Source organism: Heterocephalus glaber, unplaced genomic scaffold, assembly GCF_053883595.1.
Source record: "Heterocephalus glaber isolate CG9 unplaced genomic scaffold, H.glaber_assembly_v1.0 deba00001553, whole genome shotgun sequence".
NCBI classification, from domain to species: Eukaryota; Metazoa; Chordata; class Mammalia; order Rodentia; family Bathyergidae; genus Heterocephalus; species Heterocephalus glaber.
This window is the reverse complement of record NW_028258344.1, coordinates 18,618,578-18,645,137: the sequence shown is the minus strand read 5'-3', so window position 1 is coordinate 18,645,137 and position 26,560 is coordinate 18,618,578. Positions and strand designations below refer to the sequence as shown.

At 40.2% G+C, this 26,560-nt stretch overlaps 1 protein-coding gene across 6 annotated transcripts in view; it reads left to right on the top strand.

Moving 5' to 3' along the window:
* Positions 1–26,560, top strand: part of Jph1 (junctophilin 1) — a 76,721-nt gene that overhangs the window by 5,086 nt on the left and 45,075 nt on the right. For 3 of the 6 annotated variants that reach the window (XM_087190497.1, XM_087190498.1, XM_087190496.1), the window contains exons 2-3: positions 680–1,439; positions 7,280–7,306. In XM_087190497.1, coding sequence (XP_087046623.1) covers positions 680–1,439; positions 7,280–7,306 — 787 coding nt within the window. The remainder of the gene's footprint in view (positions 1–679; positions 1,440–7,279; positions 7,307–26,560) is intronic. The other 3 variants (XM_004842042.3, XM_013071217.3, XM_004842043.3) reach the window with 1 other exon arrangement.

Below are 26,560 nucleotides of genomic sequence, written 5' to 3'. Positions count from 1 at the left end.
AGAAAGAAACTTAGCAAGTAATATATAAAACTTGACCTTTTCCTTTGGAAGCACAGCAATGTTAAATTGCCCTTTTTTTTTTCCATTATGGTTTACTAGAGTCAGGATAGATATTGTATTTATCAGGTCACTCTTATCATTCAAATCCAAATGTTAATCCTTTAAATGTTTTTTCCTACCCTAAAAAGCACATAGTGAACTATTCAGATCTGTCAATATTTTTAAGCCTTTGTGCTTGTTGGAATGTTATACTGACGTGGCCCCCTAAAAGACATTTTTACAGGTTTTTAAAAAAGCTAAATTAATAAAATTAGAATGAAATAGAATTCATTTCATCTTTTTTGCACTGCCTTCTTTAGAAGCAATTTCGATGGGCTCATTTCAGGGGGAAAGCTGTTTCCTAATGATGACTCCTTTTGTATTGGGAATGTGTGATTGCCATCCGAAAATATGCATGAAGTTTTAAATGAAAAGCAAAAATTAGACTACTGGGAAATCCTACATAATTACAGTATAGCCACAAGGCCATAATCACCAGATGGGGATTCACAAGTGGGTAAAAAGTAAGCCTTGCGGATGATGTGGAAGTGGGCCTGCGCCTTCCCAGCGCACCCAGGTTGCAGGCCTCTGTGTCTCTCGCGCCTCCGCTCACGCTGTGCTTTCTCGTGGTCTCCCGAAGGTACCTACCAGGGCCAGTGGGCCGGAGGCATGCGGCACGGCTACGGCGTGCGCCAGAGCGTGCCCTACGGCATGGCCACCGTGATCCGCTCGCCCCTGCGCACTTCCCTGGCTTCGCTGCGCAGTGAGCAGAGCAACGGCAGCGTCCTGCACGACGCCGCGGCCGCCGCCGACAGCCCGGCCGGCACCCGCGGAGGCTTCGTGCTCAATTTCCACGCAGACGCCGAGCTCTCGGGCAAGAAGAAGGGCGGCCTCTTCCGCAGGGGCTCCCTCCTGGGAAGCATGAAACTCCGCAAGTCCGAATCCAAGTCTTCCATCTCCAGCAAGCGCAGCTCGGTCCGCAGCGACGCGGCCATGAGTAGAATTAGCTCCAGCGATGCCAACTCCACCATCAGCTTCGGCGACGTCGACTGTGATTTTTGCCCCGTGGAAGACCACGTGGACGCCACCACCACGGAGACCTACATGGGCGAGTGGAAGAACGACAAACGCAATGGTTTCGGCATCAGCGAGCGCTCCAACGGCATGAAGTACGAAGGCGAGTGGGCAAATAACAAGAGGCACGGATATGGCTGCACTGTGTTTCCTGATGGCTCCAAAGAAGAAGGAAAATACAAAAATAATGTTCTGGTCCGTGGAATAAGGAAGCAGCTTATACCAATAAGAAATACAAAAACTAGGGAGAAGGTGGACAGAGCAATTGAAGGCGCGCAAAGGGCAGCCGCCATGGCGAGAACCAAAGTGGAAATAGCCAACTCAAGGTATGTAAATGCAGGGTGGGTGGTTTTGCCAGGTCGGGTCCTACAAAAGATTGGAATGCTATGTCTGTTGTTCTGGTGACATCACCAAGTAGATTTTTACATTTGCCCCCCCAACCCCCCCCAAAAAAAATCAAAGGTGGAAAATGAGCGATCCCAGCAGAAAGTCAGAAGTGTGCCTGCATTGTTCTGAAATTTTCTTGACAAAAAATATTGAAGGTGCGATGAACCCCCCTTATTATTCTAAATGACTTTACTAATATTTAACAATGTGACGGACGTCATTCAGACCCTATGGCCCGGCTTTCTGAGTCTAGAAAGTTAAGTTTTTCAAAGAAAGACCTTTGAAATACTATCACAGAAAACTCTGTGTTTTGGGTGGCAAAAAGAAAATATCCCTCCACACAGAAATATATCTAGTATTGATATGTATTTTTATTTGTAGAGTTGGGCATATGTAGAACTCTTCCCATAAAATAATCCCCATTTATAAAATTCGGCATCTGTTTATTGAAGCCTCACAGGTGAAAGTGGTTTTGAGAAAGCCACCAAGATCTGGCTGTGGCAAGAGTAGAAAGTTATGTTACAAAATGTATCATGTATTGTTTAATACAACAGAGCCGCTCTCACTGGGAAAGCAGAGGCTAAGGCTCGTAAAAGTAGCTGCATTCTGCTTAGGAAAGATTAGATCACTGGAGTATTAAAAGGAAAGGGGTTGGGGGAACCTGACATGGACAGATGAAACTCTCACCGTGCCAAGACTGGAAGAAAGTAGAGCAATAGAGAGGACTATGAATATTAGAATGACAAGGGGGTGCACGTCGGCATGGAAGGACTTTGTGCTTGAAGTTTTACCTCTAATAGCGGGGTTCAGGGACCCAGCAAAAGAGATGGTAAAATCTGTTGGGAATAGAATTTTATCAGGGATTATGTCCTGTGTTAGACAAAAAAGAAAATGAATAGTTATACGTGGAAATTTTAATTTTAGGCTTATTTAAGTGGATACTGACTGTAGTTTTGTGTGACTTGAGGCCCAAGTTCGGCATAGACTATTAAAAGCCTTTTTCCTGCTTCGGTAATGCTCTTCTGACATATTGGCCTCTCTTTGAAACCGTAAAATATTAAAATGTCTTGAGATTTTTATTCTTAGCATTGAATGAACAAGCAGCTCCTTTTTTGGTTGAACCATATGAAATCTCTGCTATTTGAACTTTCTGACATACCGATAAATGGCAGTTTTATGTAGTTCAGCTTAACGCTTGCAGACTTCTGGAGTTCCTTTGTTTTTTTCAGTGCTCCTATTTTAGAGCTACTACTGTATTTACTTCTGAGTGTCTCCAACACTGATTTTAAAGTAGAAAAGGCCATAGTTTACATTATTTTTAGATATTATGTTAAAAGTCCTCAGCTTTTCTTCTTCATCCCAAACGAATCCTATTTTAAAATGAAAGTTTCTTAGTAATCAGTATAAATTTCATGAAGAATTTCTCCTGTCTTCTCTGCTGTGCATCTTTTATTTGAGATCATAGGTTTCTGTGTTCACTAAGCATTTGATCTATTTGCTTTTCGGTTTGCTTATTATGTAGGCCACTTGGCCTATCTAATCTTGCTGGTTTCCCTAGCCCTTAGCAAACTTAGAGAGCTAACACTCGACCTTTTGCTAGTCTCTAGCCTCTATTTTAAATGCATTCCTGGATTCTTCCATTTTATTTTCACCTTACAACTCAGTGATATATTAGAGGCAAGTTCAATCTTGAAAGTTTAGCAGATGGAAAATAAATCTGTGAAGGACTCTCTAGCAATGACTTATTTTAATTACTGACTTTCATGACTAGTTTTAGTTGAAAGAAACTAGATAACAAGAGGAGACTGCTTGTGATGAAAAGATGATCCCGATTATACTAGTATCATAAAATTCTTAGCCACATTCTCTCTGTTGAAGGACTTTTAGGGGTAATGTCATGTGGTTGGGGAGTACTGTGTTGTATAGTTGTAATCAGGAAATCTTTAGCCTAAGATCTGTACTGTCAGCCAGCTAACTGCTTCATAAAGATTTCACTTTGCTATTTAACAAACAATTTACTATGCTCAATACAATAAACCAGTCATAGAAGGACAAATACTGCATGATCCCATTTACATGAAATATCAAAAATGGTCAAACTCATACAGAGTAAAATGGTAGTTAAGAGCTGAAGGGTCAGGGAATAGGGAGTTGATGTCAAGGGGTGTAAAGTTACAGTTACATAAGATGAGTAAGTTCTAGAGATCTTCTGTACAGCACCATGCATGTGGTTAATAACATCGGATTGTGCATTTAAAATTTTGTTAAGAGGACAGGTCACATTAAATGTTCTTACCAAAATAAAAAACTATTCAGACAATAATAGACAAAAAGATTAAAAATAAAAACATTTGATCAAACGTTTATATTTTACTAATTTTCATCTTTTTAGTCCTCTTTCCCTTTTCCTTGCCATTAGCATACCATAGGTATAATTTTGCAATTGTTTGTGGAGAACGTAGCTAGAGTACTGATATCTCCTGTATAATAGCTGTAAGTTTAGATTTCCACAGTCTTTCAAAAAAAAATTTTTAAATAAATTCTTCTAAGGTTTTAAAGATCGCTGCCTGGGAAGAATGACTTCTAGCTATGTTGCTGTAATAAACCATGGCTCTTTATAATGCTAGAGCATTTACACAGTCTTTCTGGACCCCTCTACAGTTGCTGCTGTTTTTACAGTATTTTTGCAATGTTAGGAGTAGAACCTTGGACCTTGTGCATCCTAGGCAAGAGTTCTACACTGAGCTACACCCCTAGACCAATATTTTTTATTTTAAATACAGTATAATGAAAAATTAAGATCATAAAGTGCTACTCCCTCAAATCCCCAGCCTGGCCCAATAATGGCAGAGTGAGATCTAGAGACTGAGGCTCCTGGTACTTGCTGCTATGGAAATCAGTAGTTCATCAACAGTAAAGGGAGATGATCAGTTAATAGTTATCACCATTCAGTTTATCCACCCAGAAAGTATTAATCACTACACTACTGTCTTGTGCTTCAGAGACTTGTTTCTTACATTCCAGAGAAATGAGTCTGCCCTTGTACCTAGGCCCAAATGGGTGTACCTTCGCCCTATTTTGTCTTAAAGGCTCAAGTTGACTCTGGAGGATAATAATTGTATCCATCAAAAATGTCTCCTCAGGGAAATCAGGAGACACAGAACTAGCCAAGTTTGGTGCAAAGATTCAAGAAAACATGATGGATTTGTAGACCTTTGCTGTGCCTCTTTGAAAAGAGAGTAAGAGGTGTGTTTCCACAGTCACTATATGAGAGGCTTGTTTCTGCAGGCTTATGATGCACCCCTGCTTAATTCTTACAGGTCACGGAGTATGGATAGATAGTAGACACTACATGGTAGAAGTAGAATATGTATATAGTTTACTATCAGGTTAGCACTTGAAGAGTCAAAACTATAGAAGACGCTAATAATTTGGTAACTCCTAGAATTTTACTTTGGGTTTCTACTCTGATCTGCAAAGTACAATAAGATTTAACAAAACTTCACCCTCTTATCTTGGTTGAGGGTAAGGATCATCACCTGTAACTGAGAAAGTGTCTAACCTTGTTTTTTAATAAATGTTCAAGAGGTAGAGCAGCTCTAAATATTTTAAGAAATAAGCATGCCAGGTCATTACTGAGGCCGCCCTAGCCAGCAGCTGAAATATGGACACTTCTTCTGTGATTCCAGCAGCCCTGGGGGACTTTGGGGACTTCAGAGAAATAAGCCAGCTCCCAAGGCCAGGCCCTTTAGTCAGCCTTTCATTCATCCACATTACCTTTTGGTATAACCTAGCCAGTCAGGTTCTTTTGGGTCACAGAATGCTGTTTAAAGCATTACAACTAAAAAATGGGTCCCAAATATGCTAAACTTACTTTCTAGAAAGATACAACAGGCAGCGTCTATTTTGGTAGAGAATAATGAAGGCCTCCACTCTCAGATCTTGAGGGACTGTGGAGTTTTGTGTGGGCTGAGCACCTCACATTCAGAGGGCCAAGGTCACCCCACTATCCCTGTGGTTTTCCCTTCCTTCTCAGGTCCTCAGGCTCTTCCCCCCTGTGATTCCTTCAGTCATCCCTGTGGCTTCAATTCTGTTTCTCATTTGCTCACTGTTGATTCTATCAACTCTTATCTCTAGGGATTCTTTAAGTGAGATGTTCGAAAAAGTTACTGCTTCCTGAGAATGATACTGTAAGGAAAAATCTTAAAGGGAGGCATTTAGTTGAGAGAGCAAATGAGAAGAGACCTTCAGGGAATCACACTTATGTGGAAATGAGTAGATAATTCAGGAAGGGGTGGAGTCAAATGCAGAACAGTGTGCCAGGTTGGTTCAATACAGCTTCTCAGGAAGCTGAGGCAGGAGGATTGCAAGTTCAAGTCCAGCCTGGCAGTTTAGTGTGATAAAAAGGCCTGTGAATGTACCTCAGTGGTAGGGTACTTGCATGTGCAAAGGCCTGGGCTTTCTTCTCCCTAACTTTAAAAAAACAAACAAAACACTTAAACCAGAGTTCTTTAGAGCTGATCTTTAGAGGAAATAGTTATCGCGTTAGAGGATGGCACCTGTGGTGAGAGCAGTGAGACTGGCCTAAAGCAACTGAGGACCACAAGTGTTTACTAGACTCATGTCATCCTGTCAGACCTGTGAGAAGACAGACTAGAAAGTGGGAGAGGTAGTCATCACTTTTCTGTTGTGCATACCTTGCCTGGTTCTGCCAGCCTCACTAGTGAAGCTCACTGATGTGGGGCTGACCCAGCTTCTTCTTAGAACTACCCTGAGGTGCCACTGACCAGACAGGCCAGCCAGTCCCATGGGGCTGTGCTGCTGCCAGTAGCCTCCCCCGACTGACCGTCAGTGCCACTCGTGGTGACAACAGCAGCACCAAGACAGGTAGAGTCAGGAGGGAGCCCTCTTCTGCCCCTGTCTATCCCCAGCACCAGCTTTAGACTATTTATCACAGCCAGAGTGTAGAAGAGTGCTCCAGTGGGCACAGGTGTGCTTACTGCATCTCTCTCTCTAACTAGAAGTCAGATTCCACATTTACCAACTTTAGACGTGAGTATAAAAATGGTGCAGACTTTTCCTACAGGACTCTGAAAAACTGCTCATACTTTTCTTTAGAAACCGTATATTTCATACCACTCTCCTCAGAATGACTCAGCAGAGCCAGCTTTCTTTCAGTGGCTACCCACAGCCTTTCCCTCTACCTGCCAGTCTTCCTTGGCTCCCCCTGGCCAGTTCTTCAGTCTTGACGCAGGTTTAGGTATAAGGTCTCTTCGTGGACATTTTCCCTGGTCCTGCTTCCTCCCACCTCACTTCATCCTCCTCAGTCTAGACTGAGTCCCTCCATTAATCCAAATTGCCATCCTGTGTCAGTGTATTTTGTTGAATATATCTCACTGTGGCTGAATAGGGAAAGACAGGCCAGCCCTGAAGACTTTGTTCCTTTTTATGTCCCCAGCATCTTAGATCAGGGGACATTGGTAAGGCCTCTAGTAAATATTTGATGAATGCTGAATTACATTCTCACCACTGAGGGTAAGAACTCCTCCAGAGCTTCTAATTTGGTTTTGCTGGGCATTTATAAACTACAGTTTGAAGGAAAGAAATTTAGTTGTCATAATTAAGCGTACTTCAGTCTGATAATAGTCAAGGAAGTGCAGAAAATGCACAAGCACATGTAACAGGTAGTCTTCTCCTTCATTAAGTTGACATTATGACAAGGTATGGCTAGGCAGTAGAGCTCCAAGTTAAGTCAAACTGTTACCTCTGTTTTTCCTAGGTATGGAGCTGGTCCAGTGATAAACATGTGAGTGATTCCCTTGCACCTAAGGCCACTCCTGAAAGTCAACTATTCTATGATAATATTGGCTCATCCTAAACACTTGACATCACCAAAGTTTATAACAAATCAACATAACACCTTACTGTTTTCTAAAAAGAAAAAAATTAGTTTGCTGAATATTTAGGTATCTTTATTTCCTTTTGAAAGGTTTTTTTGTCCTGCCACTTTTCGGAGATCATTTTTCTTAAGCTCAAATGTGATTCAGTTTAACACATAAAGTTGCCTGAGAGAGAGAGGACAGACCTTTCCAAGATTGCTTGTCTTGATTCACACTTCACTTGTTAGTAATTACAAAGTTAATCATGAGCCTGTGCACATTATGGATCCAAAGTAAACTCACTATTCCTGATTTTAGGAAAAAAAACTTATTCTCTGCCAAGTTTTCCAAAAAGTCAAGATTTTGAAATTCTTAAATTATGTTACATAAAAGGGTACCTTTCTCTTTTGCAAATCAAACTTAATAGTTTATATAGTATATCTCTTTTCTATAATGTTAGTGATCAATCTTTTTAATAAACATGTATAGGTTGCCTTTTCTATGATTTTTTTATTCGACTGGGGCTGGTTCATTTTCAATTACTAGCTCAATGATTTTTGCAGGAAAATAAATTTCTTCTAATGCTTGGTAGGTTAATTTAATGAGAAAGCTGTTACATAGGCAAAGAGGGGAGAATTTACAGCTATGAAGATCATTAATTGTTTTCTATAGTTATGCCATCTCTGTTCTTCATGCCTGTCCCTTGGCTGTTGGTCCTTCTTCCCACATGTTTTAACCAGCCTGACTGAATACATTCCAGAGGCATGGCTGAAACACTGAGTCTGAGGCTCAGGAAAGTTACTGAGAACAGAGGCTAACATTCGCCTCAGCCTTCATGGCACAGTGGATAGTACCATTTCCTAAGTGAAAGTTGATAGAAGACCAAGAAGCCAGACCAAAATGGAGGTAAAGATGGAATGAAGGAGAAGGGAAGAGAGGGAAGGTTTGAGAATCAAAAATAGGGATAAGCGAAAGAAGAGAGTGAGATCCACCAACCTGGGCCACCTGTGCCCAGACATTTGTATCAAGAGTCACCCCATTTCCAGCCTCAGAGCTGTGTGAAGCCGATGTACTATCAACTGGCAATTATATTTTTAAGATTAAAAAGAAAATGAGTAGAGAAATTGGATATGTATTTGTATCAAACTATGCTGGAATATTCTGAAGAAAATATAGGATGATAAAAGTTTTACCTTCATATTGTTTAGGTACCTTAGTGTAGAATACCATCTCTTATGCCTCCTGTCATTTTTTATTGCACATAAAAATTTTAAATACATTTTTTTTTCCTCAAGACCAAAGAGTGCCTTTTTCCCATGGAAAAAATTAAGGCACTTGGACTTCCTTGTATTTGTTTCTGGGATGTTTACAGAAAGACATGCTTCTGCATGTCCAGAACCCCCAGAACAGTTCCTGAGGATTCTATGTGGGTATTCAAAGGGAGCAGCTGGCACCAGAAAGATGACCTCCCAAGGGGCAGCTCCGTCTTACCCGCAGGGGAAGGGTTACTAGGAGGTGTGACTGGGAAACAGAGAAACTCTGACGGCAGGCACCTCTTGTCCTTCAGCTCTGATGTTACATCACTCCTCCTATAACAGGTTATTACACACAGCATGGGAATATGTAGTGTTAATTAAGAACCTTGTAAAACCTTCTTAGGATATCTAATTTCTAAAGAGCTTTCGTTCCAAACTTTTTCCCCTAGTCCTCCCAAGTCCAGGCCCATCCAGAAACTCTTGAGGCTTTAAAGTGGGCATGTGTTTTGATGACTAACAAATAGGTTCAAGCAAATAAAAACTTAATGCAAATTAGTCTTAAGCCATAATGAATGAGAGGGCCACACAGTTACCCAGACTTTTAATCTGTAAAAAGCATACTTTTTAAAATTTGAGTCACACAGGTATGGCTGACCACTTTGATTAAACAAGGAGGGCAAGAAGATTCTCTGTGCTACAAGAATGGGATAGGAAACAATACTTAAAGCGGCAGAGATCTACTTAGTTAAAACTGGCTCTGAAGGCTGGAGAAAGTAAGTCAGAAAACCCAGAATGATAAGCATTAACTGTAAAAGTTGGAGTTTGCTTAGATAGTACAAACTTCAACAGATTCTATTCCCTTTAGCTCTGACATGTAACACTTTCCCAAAAGTATAAATATGAAGAATTAAAGCAGCAGTTTCTTTTTAGTATAGCTTCACTTGTAATGAAAACCACCATATTATCATGTTTCCTGGAAATCCCCCCAAAGTGTGATTGTGTTTATATTCTATGCCCTATGCTCTGTGTGAATGTCAGCATTGATCTGGGGGGAACGGTTCTGGGGGAAAGCAGCGTCCCGTGTACAAGCTTGCTTAGCCAGTAGACTCCCCCTAGCAGCAGCTGCCAGGTAGCCAAAGCAGCCCAATCACAACTTTCCATTATGGATTAAGCTGACTCTGCCAGTCTCACTTTACTCAAGACACCAAGCTGGACGCTTGCAAGACTAGTGCCTTGCAAATCTTTGAGATGCTTTTCTTATTATAGATGAAATATGAACATTGTGTTTAGGAACAGGATCCAACACATGCCAACGGTATTTATGTAAGTCATTCAGCTTTAGTACAACAGTCTCTTGAGAATAAAGTCAAATCAGCTTTTCGTAATTTTGCCTTTCTGTTTCAGTTGTTTCACATTTATTTGTTTAATATGCTAAGTTCAAAATAAGCTTCTTTGTCAAAAATTTAATTAATATTTAAGGACTCAAGATTGCCTTCAAAATAGTGTAACACTTTGAAGTCAATCTTCTTAGGATTTCTGTGTGAGCCAAAGAAACTTATTTAAGCCAACTAAAATATATTTATTCACTTTCAAGCACTTTTAAAACCATAGATCATGCTAAAGAGTAACAATTTTTGTTTCATTTTTGCTAATTTTTTAATCTTTTAAATAAAGTAAAAACTTCGGCAAATTTTACTACATCAAGTCAACCACATTTTGATCTCCGTTGCTTGGCCTAGAGTTCTCCCTGTCCAAGGTTTTATTGTTTTTGTTTTTTTTAGCTTGATATTTTTGAGTTTGATTTTGAATTTCAAAATTTCATACATTTTCTTCTGGCAATAGGGGGAGAATTTAAGAGATATGTGGGGAGCTTGCTAGTTAGAAACATTGTGAGGAGGTAACCATAGAAGCCAGCAGTTTAGGGCTTAAGGGTAGAAATGAAGACACATCAACCTGATCACTTGCTCCCTACTCTAGCCTTTCTCGGCCAGTGATGTGAAAATCAGTTGCAATGCATAGATGACCTTGTAAAGACACAAATGTCCCCAAAGATTGATACTTTTCTTGTCTGGCGTCAGTACATTTGTTAACACTTTGGCATGGATTCACAGAAAAGATCCATGGTAGGTAACCCATTTTCTAAGGTTTGATTCTTAGTGAAGTAATCATTTTAATCACTTTGTTATATTAGTCAATTATTATCCAATATAAGACCCAGTCCTTTCCTTTCCATATGTGGTTGGGCCTATGAAAAATAGCAGTCACCTATCATATTGTCAGCACGTTATTGTGAGCTTAGGTGGCACACAGGAAGGCCTTAATCATAGTGTGCAGCTAAAGGCAACATTCTGCAAGTGCATCCAGCCCAAGAACCACAGGATGGGTAGATATTTTCAGAAGATAGCAGAGGATCCAAAGGGCAATGGCCCGTGTGTATGTGAAGGTTAACATAATGTTGAATGTGGCTGGAAAAGAGATTTCTATGTGGGAGGTGTTGAGAAATGAGAAGTGACATATCCCAAGCATGAGAGAGAACTTTGATGGGCGTTTGGCAGAAGAATTCATATTTAGAAACACACCTCTGGCTGCAGGTGGTATAGGAATTGTGGAAAGTAAAGAGCAATAAAACTGGAGACAGATTGTCATCTGCGAGCTTGTAACCTAGGTAAGGGCCCATGGGTTGAGCTAAGTAGAGCAACGTGGATGGAAAGAAGCAAATGTATGGGTGAGAAGGCCTCATGCAGACCCACTGAGGCTTACCCATGGTTAAACAGGTGTAGGAAGAGTCAGTGACTCAAGTTCCTAGCTTGGCCAGCTTGATGGATGGTGACGCGCTTTAGCCGGGGCACCTTTCGTGTAGGGAGGAAGGTGAATTTGGAATTTCAACTTCTTGAATTTCAGGATGTTGGCCCCAAAGATAATGAGGAAGATGGGCTTTGAATTCAGAGAAATTTGCACTGTACTTAGAAAGCTTAGATCCCAAACCAAAGGAACAAAGACATTTATAGGGCATGCAGAGAAAATGGAATCCTGTGCGTGTGATACTAGACATAGCTCTTCTAAAGACACAGAGTCAAGCAATTCTCATGTTAAATGACTGGGCATCTGTTGCCTATGACAATGCAATTCAGATATCAGAATTTCTATTCTTGAATTTGTGAAAATATGCTTTCTAAGATTTGTGCTCATGTTCCCTAGTCAGTGCACAAAGATCTGTTGGACTATTTATTTTTTCGGCAACATCCTGGAACAAAATATCACTCTCACAAATTATGCTAAAGAAACGTCATTCAGCAAACATTTATTTAGTGCCAGCTCTGTCCAAACATGGCACTAGGCCCTGGGAATACAGAAACGAATGAGAAACAAAACCTGTTGTTAAAAGCAAATACTTAGCCCAGTACCCAGCACTCTAGTGTAGCTGGCAGGTACTATAGGCCTATAGGATGATGGGACCCCACCCCTGAGCGGCAGTTTTCCCGGGGCTCCTTGCCCAACCAGCTCTCTGTCTGCCAAGCCCTCGCTCCAAATCCTCTTTTTTTTTTTTTTTTTGAAAAACAAACTGCAGTATTTATTGCCACCAGACCTGTCTTACAAGAAACGCTAGAGGAAGTTCTTCAAGCTGAAAGAAAAGGATGCTAATTAGTAGCACATAAAGTATAAAACTCACTAGTATAAGTATGTCCACAGTCTAATTCAGAATATTCAAATACTGAAATGGTGGCGTTTAAATCACTTCTATCTTTAGTAAGAAAGTTTATAGACATAAGAATTAAAATAATAGATGCCATTTTTAAGGGTATGCAAAGATTAAATTGTGACACTGAACACATACAGGTTAGAGTAAAAATTTTACTGTTATTTTATACATACAACTTTAAGATGTCACCCTAGAATAGCCTGTTATAACAATAAGATGTTTTGGGTTTTTTAAATTAATTTTATTGGTACATTTTAGGTATACATTATCATGACGTTCATCATTGGGAATTTGCACCTTTACATAATCTCTCTTGGTTCTTATTTTTACCCCTTCCCCTGCCCTCCCATCAATCCCTCCATTCCTCCCTGTTTACAAAGACTTTGTTTCCATTTTTTCATTTTCTCGTATTAATTACATTCCCTTCTTTCCTTTCCCCTACCCCCCCCACTTCCCCTTCCCCTTTGTCCCTTTTCTTCCTATTTCACATTATCTATTATACCTGTTCGTCCTTATTTACACTTTCAGTTTCTCACACTACAGAAACTTCGGTATTTACACGTGTGTGCTATTTATTTCACTTAAAAGTATGGCCTCAATGTGCATCCTTTTAGCTATAAATGTCTCTAATTTCTCATTTTATATGTCTGAGTAGTACTCTACTTTATAAAAAAAAAACAAAAAAACCCCAAAAAACCCCCACATTTTCCTTATCCAGTCTCCAGTTGATGGGCAATTGGGCTGCTTCTAAGTTTTAGCTATTACAGATTGTGCTACTATGAACATGGGTGCACATATATCACTGTGGTATGATTCTTTCAAATCATCTTTCTTTGCCTAACCTCTCTTAGTTGTTTGTGATGGTCCACAAAATGCTAAATGTAGAGACTTAACAAAAATACAGCTCTAAGTATCTTATCCCTGATAATAGGAATGCTTTCAACAAAACTACATAAAATGTGTAAGAATTGTATAATGCAAAAGGGAAAATGACTAAAGGTTTCTATAAGAGTTTAGGGAATTAAATTATTTCTAGATAGAATCCATAAGATACAATATTAGATGGTAACGGGATCTTTTGAACAGTATTTGGGTACTGTTCAAACAACAAAGTTAGCTATTTTGCAGTAACTTAATTTTTTGGCAGTGTTTCCAGATAAAGAAGCAGTGTAAACAGTGCTAAACATTTCCCTCAAGTGCATTTGCATTTTACACCAGTTCAAATGCCTTTCCCCTGATAGGGAAAAGGTAGTAACTTGGGTGATACCTTTTGGCCACATGATAACCTTGTGAGTTGGTAGGAAATAGAGGCATAGAAAAATCACCAAGTGACTATGTGACAGATCTAGGCTGGGTCCCAGGCAGAATAACATCAGAACCCAAACTCTTTACCTATTCTGGGTTTTAAGAATTGGGGTAGGAATTTTTTTCTTGAACCCATGTACCATTTTTAGGTTCATAAGAGTCAACTTGTCTTTAGCAATATCGTTTTGTCGTAGACTTTGTTGTAGCACAGAACAAACATTATTTCAACAACCACAAATCTAACAAACTAAACATAAACAGATACTGTCAGTATAATCTGATTCATTCTTTTAAAAAAAAAAACCCTGAACATGCAAAAGAGGAAGGGGCACTGAGGGCACGTGGGCCCTAAGGGAATGGGGCTGAGCCTGAGCTTTCAAGAATGAGGGAAGACTGGGCAGTAAACCAGTGGTGGCAAGGATGTTGCAGCCAAATGGAAGGAAGATCCCAAGCAAAGATAAAGTGGAACTTGCTACGGCCTAGGATCCTGCAAGCAGTTAAGTACTAGAACAGAGTGCTCCCACATAAATCACAAGGCCTGCTCACAAATACATGCTGTTCTACCCAGTACTGAATTAACGTTTCTTTGAATGAAGCCCAGAAACTTGGACTTTACAAGCTTCCCAAGTTATCTTAGGCACACTAAAGTTTGGTAATCAGAGGTTGGTGTATGACAGGAAACAAGCTCTAGAAGGTTTGGAAGTTGCATTTTCTATTATTGGCTTTGGGAAGTCTTCAAAAGATTTGAACAGGGAACCGTCTGCCTTTGAGGTGAATAGTCTGACCACTTAGTGGAGGAGGGATTCAAGTGGGGCCAAGATTGGTCTGTAGAGGAGATTTTGAAAGACTCTAGTCAAGGGCAGTGGTGGTAGAGGCATGGGATAAAATTAGAAGGACTTGGTGGACTGGATGTGGATGAGGAACAGAAGCGAGTCTAAGATGTTGTGTGTCCAACATTCTGATAGCCCTATTAGGGTAGCAAAAAGGTTAATTCATTCCTAGAATATGGGTGATTTATTTCAGACACAATGAAACAAGTGATGGGGGTAAGAAGTAAGAAACTTATCAGATTGTTACCAACAGTAACAATCATTTAGTAAATGAGATGTACTTTTCCAGTTTAAGATTTGTGTGCAGTCAGAAGGTGGTAGATTGAAAAGGAAAAAGCCCTACTGTGTATTGTTAGGAGCAAGATTATAGTTAGGGACATGAAAATTAAAAACGGTTTTGAAGTACCAAGGAGCATGACTTGAATATTGATCATTCTTGCTCACCTCAGAAGTACTATTAAAGACTTAACATACTTCGAACTGCCCAAGACCTGAAGGAGTAAGGGAAGCTTAGAGTGGTGGAGATGGCGCATACAAATAAGAAAGAGGTTAAAAAAATAATAGGGCAAAGCAGTTCAGCCAGCCTGGTGCCTGCCTTATTCCATAATGTTTCAAGACAATTTATGTAATATCAAATGGCTGGTCTTATAGGAATTAAAAATGAATCGATAGGCTTGTTCATAAAGCAGCTCCAACAACTCCTATTTAGTTGGTCACACATCCTAGCAATATTTTTTGGCTTTTCAAAGTACAGTGTGAAGTTGACAGTAAAAACATTTTTAAAAGTTACTCTTCTTATCCTTCAGTAGATCAGAATAACTTCCCAGCCCATTGTTGGAATTACTGAAATCTGATTGTAGACTAAGCAATCGCTAATGTTTAATTCCACAAATGAAAACAAGGATAAGACAAGGGAGGGAAGGAAGGGAAAAGGAAAAAAATGGAAACAAAGCTTATATAAATAAGGAAGGAAAGAAAGGTTGAAGGGAGCGGAGGGAAACGGGAAAAAAGAATCAAGGGTAAGAAAAGCATGTTTAAGGTTTTTCTCCTTTCTGCTTCAAAATCATCAGTAATACATTAATTTTGTAGTTAAAGTACAGTTATTAAACTTTATTCTTCAAAAGTTTTCTTTAAAGTGCAGTTGCTATATTTGTCAGAGTTACAGAGCCTGCACTGCATCCAATAATAAGATCTTAAGGAGATTTCAAGGGAAAAAGAAGGCAAAAGCCAACCAAGGAAGTACAACAATCATCCTCCTCCCCCAGAACAGTGTCTGTGTAAGAGTGAGTAAGTATGTGTTGTGTGTGTGTGTGTATTGGCCCTTAAGAAATGATGAGTAATGGCAAAAAGGAAAATTAGAGAAATGACATAAACACAGGGGCCCTGGTGTAGCTGGTGCATCTTTGCCAGGTGTAGTTGGTCTGGAATGACTTCATAAGGAATTTGATCAGTGAGCCACATTTTGAAGGGAAGCTGAGGGATGATTTGCCAGAGAGGGGGGTAGAGGTGTTGCCAGGTGGGGGAGGAACAGCATATCTGATAACTCACAGCCTGAAGAGAGGGAAATATACAGAAAGGCAGTGAAGATCCCCCCCCTGCTCCGTGTCTGTGGGTGATACTGTCCCGTGATCTGCTTGAGCCTCATAGTCAGATTAATCTCTTGATGTCCTGAATGACTCTTGTGGCCATTAGAACCAGAAAACATGAATCTCTCCCATGCAAACATCTCCCTCTTGCTTTCTTCCTACCACCAGCAAAAACATGATCCAGAAGGTTTATAAATGCATAGAGAGCAGTAGTGGTATTATTCCCAAAATATCTAAAAATTAATGCTGTGGTGTGTAGCAAAAAAAAAAAAATTGCAAAGGAAGTGGGAGGCTAAAGACATTAGATACAGCCTTATTGTCAGATTTAGACTCTGGAGCTTCATCTTCGTTTGAAAAGCCTCAGTCAAATATGTGTGTAAAAATGTACTCACAACCCTTCTGGATTTCATGTGCTACCCTGCCAGTGTGTATGATCCAAGACTCTCAGTGTTTTGCTTTGTCATGGTGGAGAGCACAGCTGAGACATGGCAAGAAAAGAGGACAGATACAAGGTGCCTAGCTACTAAAGGATCTCTTAAAAGCACTAATCAGGTGTTAATACAACACACAAGTGGAAACCATTTCAGAGTTCCGGGGAAGTTAGTAACATGGGCAAAACAACATAGGAGGAGAATGGTTTTATCTTCCATGTGCAAGGTGGATTGCAAGCAGCAGAACCTGGGAACAGGAAGAGGGCATCAAGGATAGGAATAAATCAATGCAGGCAGAGACTTATACCCTTGAAATTTATAAAGGAAAACCTCATCTTATACACCTGGTTGTATGCAAAAGAGTTGAAGCTCTAAGGATAGATATACGGTTAGCCAAGAGTACCTGTGGTATTGTGAATAATGATGGGACCTTTTGGGGAGGAAAATAATGAATCTTGAAATGCTTGGACGTTTAAGGTGGAACAAGACAGATAACATGAGATTCCTATAATAATGGAGCTGTGAAGCCTTGAGCATTTAAGAGCTTCCTAAGGAAATAAAAAAAAATCAGATTCACATTGACATTTATAATAAACAGTTATGAGGAAAGTGAGTAGAGGGGCGGGGAAGAGGAATCACTAAGGAAGAAGCAAAGATAATGAAGCAGGAAATTATTTTATACGAAAATGAGATGCCCGAAAAGGTTTGATTGTGGTTTAAGTGTAATTCAGTTAATAATTCCACCTAAAGTTAATCAAATTAGCAAATCTGTTTTATTTAAGGTGTAGTGAATAGAATAGCCGTCACTATCCAGTCTGCTCTATAGCAGTCAGTTTTAATTAACTCTTCATGCTGCCTGTTCTCTTTGACTTAAGTATATAAAAAAAAGAAACACGTGTGACTTTGCCTTGCAAAGAGCATTTTTTCATTTTTTATTCTTCCTTTGCAAAGTGGAACAAAACAGTGAGCACATGGCCTACATGAAGACACTCATCTTGCCAGTTCAAGAGTGAAAACTTTGCAGTCACTAATTCAGATGCCAAACACTTTCAGGGCTGTGCGTGAGGGTATTTTAGCTACATGACACTGGTAGGATGAACAGTGAGTGAGTGAGGAGTTCTGCCAAAAGCACTTTAGTTTAGCAATAAAACTAAGGGGAGCTGAGGATCTCATTGTGTTTATGTTCTGCAGCGCCATCTACACCTTTTCTTCCCCTGGTCCCTAGGATTTCCTAATGGGTTTGCTCTGTTTGACCTTCTGTGGCTTGTAATAGAGAATTCAAGTAGCCACCCAGAGCTGTCCTGGAGCGCTGTTAGCCTTCCTGCAGCTCCTTGTTGGTTCCAGGTCCCTGCTTGAGGGGACTCCAGACTTTCCAGATCTGATCAGCCACCCACCCCTCTGTTAGGAAACAGGTCGATGTGGGTGCTTGCTGAGGTGCAGGGGTTTCTGTTGTGCAGACTAATTTTTCAATTGAGAAGATACTAGTTGTGTCATATTATGCTCAGGTTCACCAACCATGCTACTTAAGACTCCTAAAACAGCTATCTAAGAAAAGAAGAACAGATATTTTTCACTAAATCATGAAAAAAGGATTGAAATTATAATTGTTTATATCATACCAGTAGCCTGTTCAGATATGAGTTGCTCTTGAAAAATTATGGATTACATTGAGTCATACTTTATACTTTTGAACTATATGAGGACTTTCAATTAGCTAGAGATAAAAAGTTTGTTTTCAATCTATGGAAGTTAGTTAAGGGATTTCTTGGCTACATTCATTAGCTTGATTTAATCATTCCACAAGTTATACATACATGAAAACACATTGTACACCATAAGTATATATAGCTTTTATTTGCTCATTATTCTTTAATAAGCTGGTAAAGGTGGGGAAGAAAAGGCAATTCTTGGTAGGAAAAATGAAATTTTTAGGCAAGTTGTTATACTTTTAGGCCATGCACCAGACAGATAATAAAGAACTTTAGAAACTTAAAACAAGCTTTGTTTTCCTAAATCATCTCATGACATTTTCAAGACTTTTTCCTTTACCCCGTCCATTATGAAATTCTGCTCACTTAAATTCTAAATAATTTTCTGAATACTAAAGTAATGAGCTATAAAGTAGTTACTAAAAGATTTTTTTAAAAATTAAGCACAGGAGCCAGGGATTTAGCTCAGTGGTTTTGCTGCCTGCTGCACAAGCGCAAGGACCCAAGTTTGATCCCAGGTACCAAAAAAAAATTAAGCACAAATCTAAAGCAAGTTAGAGTCATTTTTTGAAAGAACTTACTCTTGACGGCCAGGGATTTAGCTCAGTGGTTTCGCCACCTGCTATGAAAGTGCAAAGACCCTAGTTTGATCCCCGGTACAAAAAAAAAAAGAACTAACTCTGAGGATTCCACCCAGAATAAAATGTTTACTTCTACAATAGTAGGAAAGTGATTATCATGAATAGATCATTTTTAGACTTCCAGTGGCCTACTTTATGCTTATTAATGCATACTATGTAGCTAATAAAAAAGATCAGTGTTTTATACTTTGCATGGAATCTTGCACAGAAGTCAAGACCTTGTAGGCCGTTTGTAAATACCTGGCTTTGACTGATTTAGCTTCTTTGAGCTAGTGTTCTTCCTTAGAGATTTAGAATATGCAGTGTAAGACTAAGATTTAATCAGGTTCTTGACAGTTCATCAATTCAGTGCTACGTGTATATATATATATATATATGTTTTAATTTCCTTAAAAATAACTCTGTTTGGTGTGATTGTTCATTACTGAAAGTCCTTTACGGTGAGCAGTACTGATTTCCTTGGGCCACCTCAAGTTCCTGTGGCGCCTGAGTGGGGTGAGATGAGAAGATGAGAGAGGGCACTTTTAGTTGACCTGCTGTCCCGTGACCTAAAACTGTACCTACTCCCTTCACAGGTCTCAGGCTGGGCCCAGATCAAGAAGAACCCCAGAGACCCACCAAGGGCAAACCGCAGGAGAGTCCATATCCTACTCGGGCCCAGGTCATTGGACCTGCCCTGTGTTTGGGAACAGGGATGCTAGAAAGACTGGGATCTTTACTAGACTGAGCTGAGGCAAGAAATTGTATTCACATGTAGTCTGAGACCTTCTAAGACTTCATTTCTCATCCAAAAAATAAGGCGGTTGGCACCTATCTTGTAGGAGATTGGGAGAATTAAAATCAAGTTCATGTACATACCCCTAACACAATAGGAGCACTTAATAAAGGCGTAATAAACTGTTATTACCAACAATGGTTAAATACTTCCACACCGCATACTGTGAAGAGAAGAAACAGCTCTTGCCCTTAGGGACTCGTATTCTGGAGCAAGAGATTGAGGACGAAACCAGCAGGTAATACATGGAAAGAGGTGTGATACAGCCGAAGGCTCCATACAGTATACAGGAGCCCAAAAGAGGCTCCTTAACCACCTGGAGGAACTAAGAGACACTTTCAGGAGAACACGTGAAGCAGAGCCTGGAGGGGACAAGGAGTTTCCAGAAGTAGAGAGAATTTCCAGTTAGAGGGACCCATATGGTGAAAATGTAGAGAATTAAGAGATTCATGTCTTCCCTGTAAAAATGGAGATGCTGTCCCCATTCCTCCTCATGTAGTGTCAGGGCGTAGAGAAGCAGTGTGTCCAGTTGCTGGTGAAGCACATACGCCACATAGCCAGATAGTCAGCACAACTGCCACATGGCTTGACCTTTGCATTTGTCATACTCCATCTGCGAAACAGGGCAAGGACTGAGATAGCTTCTCAGCAGACCACTGTGAGGGTCAAAAAAAGTTAGTAAAAATGAAGTAGAAATAAGTGTTAAATTTTGTAACCATTTCAACCGGCATTTCCCAAATGCCTGCTCCATGTAAGTCAAGCTCAATAGCTGCCCTAGGAGAAACCAAAATGAGAAAGATACAGCCCCTATCCTCCAGTAAATGTGTGACCAAGTGATAGAGATGAATATGGAAACAAGTAGGAATGCTGCTTAAGGTTAAGAACTACATGGAAGTCAGGCAACACATGAAACAGATTTATTTAGGAAGTTCCTGGGGGAAGAAAGTTGGGTGTAGAGCTTTTGTCCAGTGCTCACTTTGGCTTCCTGGAGTGTGAATCAGGGCAGGTGCATCCAGGCTCACCGTTTTGGCCCTGTTCCATTTGCTGTGGCCGACTTTGCCTTGGCTCCTCTCCCGTCCACCTGGACAGGGTTCGGATACCTCCTCCTATTAGAACTGAGGCTGGAGGGGTGGCTAAGGTAGGTTTGTGTGATCTGTTTAATCATTCAGCAGCCCAAGAGGTACAGAGGGAGCAGGAGCTGGGGAGCTTTATCTTCACTGGGGAGAAGTCAGGTTACAGAGACGTCCCCAGGCCCTGAGCTTGGGAGCTCACTCACAGGATTCCCCTTCCAGCCACTTGTGCTGCTTCTGTGTAGTTGCTGTGGGTTCCAGAGGCTGCATCAACGCCTACCTTCAAATGTACTCCTTCAGTTTTTCAGGGTTGTCGCCCCCCCGCAATCCCCAGGACAGACCAGAGTGAGCCTTGTGCTATGTTTTGGTAGCCAGGTGTGAGTTCCCTGAGATGGAGGGGTGCCCTGGTATGTGTGTCACAAGGGTGTCCCCACTTCTCCAGGGGCTGCTTCCAGTGAGAGAAAGGTGGGTGTCCCCAGAATTTTCTAATGATGGGTTCCAGACAATTATATCTAGCAGAAATATCTCACAGGTGGTGGCACTTGCCTGGCACTGTTCCATAGTCTCACCTCTGATACAGTGCCCTGTCTTATGGTCAGTCTGGTCCTGGGAGGAGAGATGAAGAGCCAACTGTAATTCAATTGTGGTTGCCAAAATTAGGGAAGAATGAAAGCGAGCTATATCACCAAGAAATTCAGAAGGAAGAAAGGAGAAGCCATTCATTTTTAACATAACAGCCAGATTTTTGCCCAGAAAGATTTAGGAAATTATTTTGAAATCTTTCTGCCATATGGGCTGGTGGTGAAGTGCACAGACTTGAGAGCCAGAGCAGCTTCAAATTGTGCCTTTGTCACTTTTTAGCTGAGTGGCTTCAAGCAATTGACTTTACCTCTCAAAGTCTTAGCTTCCTCAGGGTGTGTTAAAAATGTACAATGCAGGTGATAGACCCTCACGAGGTTAGAAAGTTTGCTGGATGTATTGATGTGTCTTATGTGTTTGGACCGGTGCTGGACACTTAGGAGCTCCTGTTCCTGTTATGGGGCACATTAAGAGATTTGTGGTGAAGTTGTTGTGTTGCTGCACTAGGTACATATAAGGACAGGAAGATGCCTCTGAGGCATTATCAAAGGCTTGTGTGTTTCAGCTAGTATGTGTGTCCAGGTAGGGAGCTATGAAACTAGGCTGGCACACATACGTTCTCAGAAGTAGAGATTCCCAGCCAAATTGTGATACAGTGTGATTTTCTCCTAATACATTGCATACAAAAAAATTTATTATTTTTTTTTTTTTTGGTACCGGGGATCGAACTCGGGTCCTTGCGCTTGCAAGGCAAACTGCAGAACCACTGAGCTAAATCCCCGGCCCTGCATATAAATTTTTAAAACAATCCCAGCCTGCAATTTATGTGACCACACCTCTATTTGAAGTTTCTGAAGGCTGCTCCAGGGTGTGTGCAGACTATGGCTATATAGATTTTTATAATGGAGGTTTCCTTTTTAAAACTCAGGCCAGTCTGGTTCACCTCTGCATGCCATCTGCTATGGATGTTTAAACAGCTTTGAGCTGTGCACCAGTGCCTTTGCCTTCGGTTTGCCTTCCTCAACAGGATTTGATTGGACTTCCCTTCTCCACATGGTTGCCTACTTACACATCTGCATTTCTTCCTGTATTGTTGCAATCAACCTGTTCAGAAGAAATAGCCAGATTTTAAAGTATGAGGAAATTTTCTTATACTTTTTCTCTATTTGAGCTTTAAAAAGCAAACAGTGAAATGTCTGCCTTAGGATTATTAAAACATCTTTAGTTTTATCCTTTCTTAAGTGTGTCCATTTATGCCTCAGGGTAATGACTGAACCAGATTCTTCCTCCCTGTGCAGTTGGGTAAATTTGTAATCTGCACAATGACACCAGAAGAATTAATTTAAAAATGAGGACCTGGATGTTAATAGGCACAGCCCCCTTCTGGGTAGTATGGCAAGTCATGGGAGACCAAGGCCATTTCCCTTTATTAATGCACACTGAAAGCTTCTGAGAGTAAACACTCCTGGGTGGTCAGAGGGTTCCCAAATGAGCAAAAGATACTCCCAGCTGGGAAATTACCATGACTGTGAAACAAGGTGAGGAGTAAGTGACAGGATAGAATCCATTGTGTTTTTCAGGATCTTTTAAGCACTGGAAGGCCCGGGGATTTAGCTCAGTGGTTCCTGCACCTGCCTAGCAAGTGCAAGGACCCTAGTTCCATCCCCGGTACTAAAAAAAAATCTCAAAGTAAGTACTGGATAAAGTTTAAAATGGGAAAGGGATTTATCCATGTGGGAGCATCAGAAAAGGCTTCATCTGGGAAGAGGATTAGACTCATGAGAAGGATTTGGGCAGGCAGAAATGGAGGACAGCTTATTCTAAGCAAAGCAGAGAGTATGAGGAAATAGCAGCACATTGAGGGACTTGGAACTGTCTTGGAATATACCCTGGTGTACCAGAGAAGGTTTGTGGTTATTATGCATTTTTAAAATAAATATCTTTGGTGTCATCTCCTTTTTTAAATTATAGTTTTAATTACTATTACTAATCTGTTAGACTATCCTGCCATTCTTGCTAGGCAGCTTTGCATTATCACTTCCCTCTGAAGAGGACCGGATTGCAGCCAGTGGTGTGTCTGTGATGGATACAGTCATTGCTGTGACTGCAGACAGGTTGAGCCACCATAGTTGATTCCTTTTAATCCTGTGCAGAAATTAAAATAGGGCTTCACTGAATAGTCGCTCCATTTGCTCAGACATTCTTTCCCTGACCCAAGAGACGTTGAATTGCTTGTGTGAGCCCTGAGGTCTTAGTGTGGCTGTCTCTCTTTGGACTAGTCAGCTGACATTGCCCAGAGTTGATACAGCAGGTCCCTCACCTCACCCACGCCTGTGCTGCCGCTCATCCAGTCCCTTCACATCATAGGTGAGTGCGTCCATGCTTGCCCAGCAGTAAACTTCAGTAAAATCTTGTTTCCATCCACAAAAGAAGTACACGGTTTGAGAGTTACTTTTATACCATGTCAGCTCTACACATTAAAATATGTATTAGCTAAGATGGCTAAACAAAGATATTCATGTCATTATCACTAAAATTAGGATTTTAGTGATTAAAATCATTAGGCTTATCATTAAAATTGTGAAAGTCTGGCTTCATGCCCTCTCTTTAGTATTTACTAAGGAGGATGCACATGTTCTGCAGAGATTGTCCAAGGGCTTAACTTGGTTTTTGTTTCACCTTGTAAATAAAGCATTTTCTTAGCTGTTAGTTCCTCTGTGCCTGTCTTCTTGCTTTTTCTTGGCCTCTACACCCATTTGCCTCCCTCTCTTAGCTGCCTTTTCGTAGCTTTCTCACTTCCTCCCCTTCCAGACCACCCATCTCTATCCTTCGCCATGTGGTTGTCCCACTCTACAGTGACCATTTTTACCTTAAAGTCATTTATTGACTGGGCTCATATAATGGATGTTGAGAGCCTCCATGTGTGTGTTCAAGAAACGGGTTTTTTAAGTCAGCCCTTGAGTGAGGCATTTATATGTAAACAGCCAACTGCAGGGCGTAAGTACTTGTACAGCTGAAATTCTGCTGGAGAGGGCAGCTAGAGGCTTAACGACCCACGGAGGGGGAGGGGGGATGAAACCTGACCCTGCCGAGCTCCTCCTGGGGCTGCCTCCTCCACCTACCCCCATCCCCCTCTTCTCTAGACTTTGGCACAGACCTTGGCTTGGGTACTTATTAGGTGATACTGCTTTGTTTTATAAGTTCATCCAGTTATTTTTAATAATTGTTCACCTCACCGAAAGAACACATACAATAAACTGTGACTTTCCTGTTCTTAGTTTGCTCATCTGAGAAGTGAGAACAGCAATTTAAAATTTTTGCCAACGTTTTACTGGTTTAAAAAATAATCTATATGATTATCAGCAACAATAAGAACATATCTATATTGAAAACTATGCAGATGTTTGTCTTTAGTTTGTGTAAATATAGGCATCATTTAAAAGTGTACGTCTTTCGTAAGGTTAATTTCCAAGAGAAAATGTACTTTGTTTTTGTTAAGATTGCGATGATTTTAAATACAAAGGTGGTTGCTCAGAAGATCATGGGTTTAAGCCCAGCCTAGGCAATTTAGCAAGATCCTGTTCCAAAATAAATAAGAAATGGAAGGAAAGTACTGGGGGTGTAGCTCAGTAGCTACCCCCCCTTTTAATTTTCACTACCTCACAAAAAGACTGAAAAATTTGTTATTGTATATGTTCACTAATGCAAAAATTAGTAACTGATTGTTAAGTTGCTTATGCATACCAATCCAGTTAAATTAACTAATCGCTAAATTGCATATGGATACTAATAGAATTTAATCACCTATTTAAAAATCATTTTGAAGTGATTTCAGAGATTTTAAGATAAGGATTTGTGTTACTTCTAAATTTAGAAGCCCATAATTTTTAAAGATTTTTGACTCAGTTTATGTTCATTAGGACTTCTGAACAATTAATAGATAATATTTTTGTTAACATTACAGGAAACAAACACAGTTTTTAACTCAGAGTAACTCTTCTTGGGCTATTTTATATTCATGCAAGAGCTCCAGAATCTAACTGGGTTTTCTTCACCATAAATACACATAGGAGTGCTTGGGAATTGTAAATTGAAAGCAGCTTCCTGTCAGCTCAGGGCTTTCTTTTGTACATACCCACCTGTCAGTACAGGTGATATTTGAGTCTTCAGAAGCCTGGCTTGATTTTTTTTATTATAAAGCCTTTGTAGGAAATGATTATATTTTATAAGCTTAATTCAGTTTAGCAAATATCACTTACTATTTGGCCAGGCCCTGGAAGGCTCATTAAGAAGACCAAATACACACACGTTATAATTGGCCATCAATGTAAGAAAAACTGTGCCAAGTAAAAATTTTAAAGGCAGATCATTTTATCCTTCCATGAATTTCTAGTGTAATGAAGATAGGACAAGAACATTACACAAGTATCTGGCAGTGAATTATGTGTGTTTTATAGAGTTATAGAAGTAGCTGACCTAACAGTAGGTAAGGTTAGGGAGAAGAAAGCCTTTCTTTTAAGAAATGGACTGTATAGAGTATTTTAAGGGAAGGGAGGGCTGCCTTGAAAAAACTTGAGTATGCTTAAAATGAGAGTGGAAAGAAATGGATTTATGGTGACTAGGAAGGACTGGTCAAAGGTATCCACTGACTTGTTAGAGTACATTTCTTACTGAAAATGGTTAAATGGATGTATTTTAAATAGATCATGCTCTTGCCACATGTTTACAAGTGGTGATTTTTTAAAATGTTTAGATTTTGTTTAAGATGATTCATGTTCATGGTTCAAAATCTGATGGTTACAAGATGGTGTAGGCTGAGCATACATCTCCCTCACATTCGAGCTTACCAGCTGCCCTCCTTGAAGATAGCAAATGTTATTAGTATTTTCATATATGTATGCACACAGCTACACATTTTATCCTCTTTGATGTAGGTGGTCAAATTCCACAAGTCCACAATCACTAGCCAAAATCTTTGGGTCCAGTTATGTTTTAAAATTCAGAACTTACTAAGCCGGGGATGTAGCTCAGTGGCGCTGCGCCTGCCTTGCAAGCACAAGGTCCTGAGTTAGAGCTCCAGTACTAGAAAAAAAAAGTGAATCTTAGGAAAACGATATGGTACACATAGTATAAATTACATAACATCTCCAGGGGGTCTGAGCAGCACCAAGTAATCAAACACATTAATTCTCCAGGGAAACTGAATATTTATACTGAGTGGGATTTTTTAAAACTATAAATAGCCCCATTTCAGTTGCATTCAGGTGTTACTATCAAGATTTACCATTAAATTTATAAA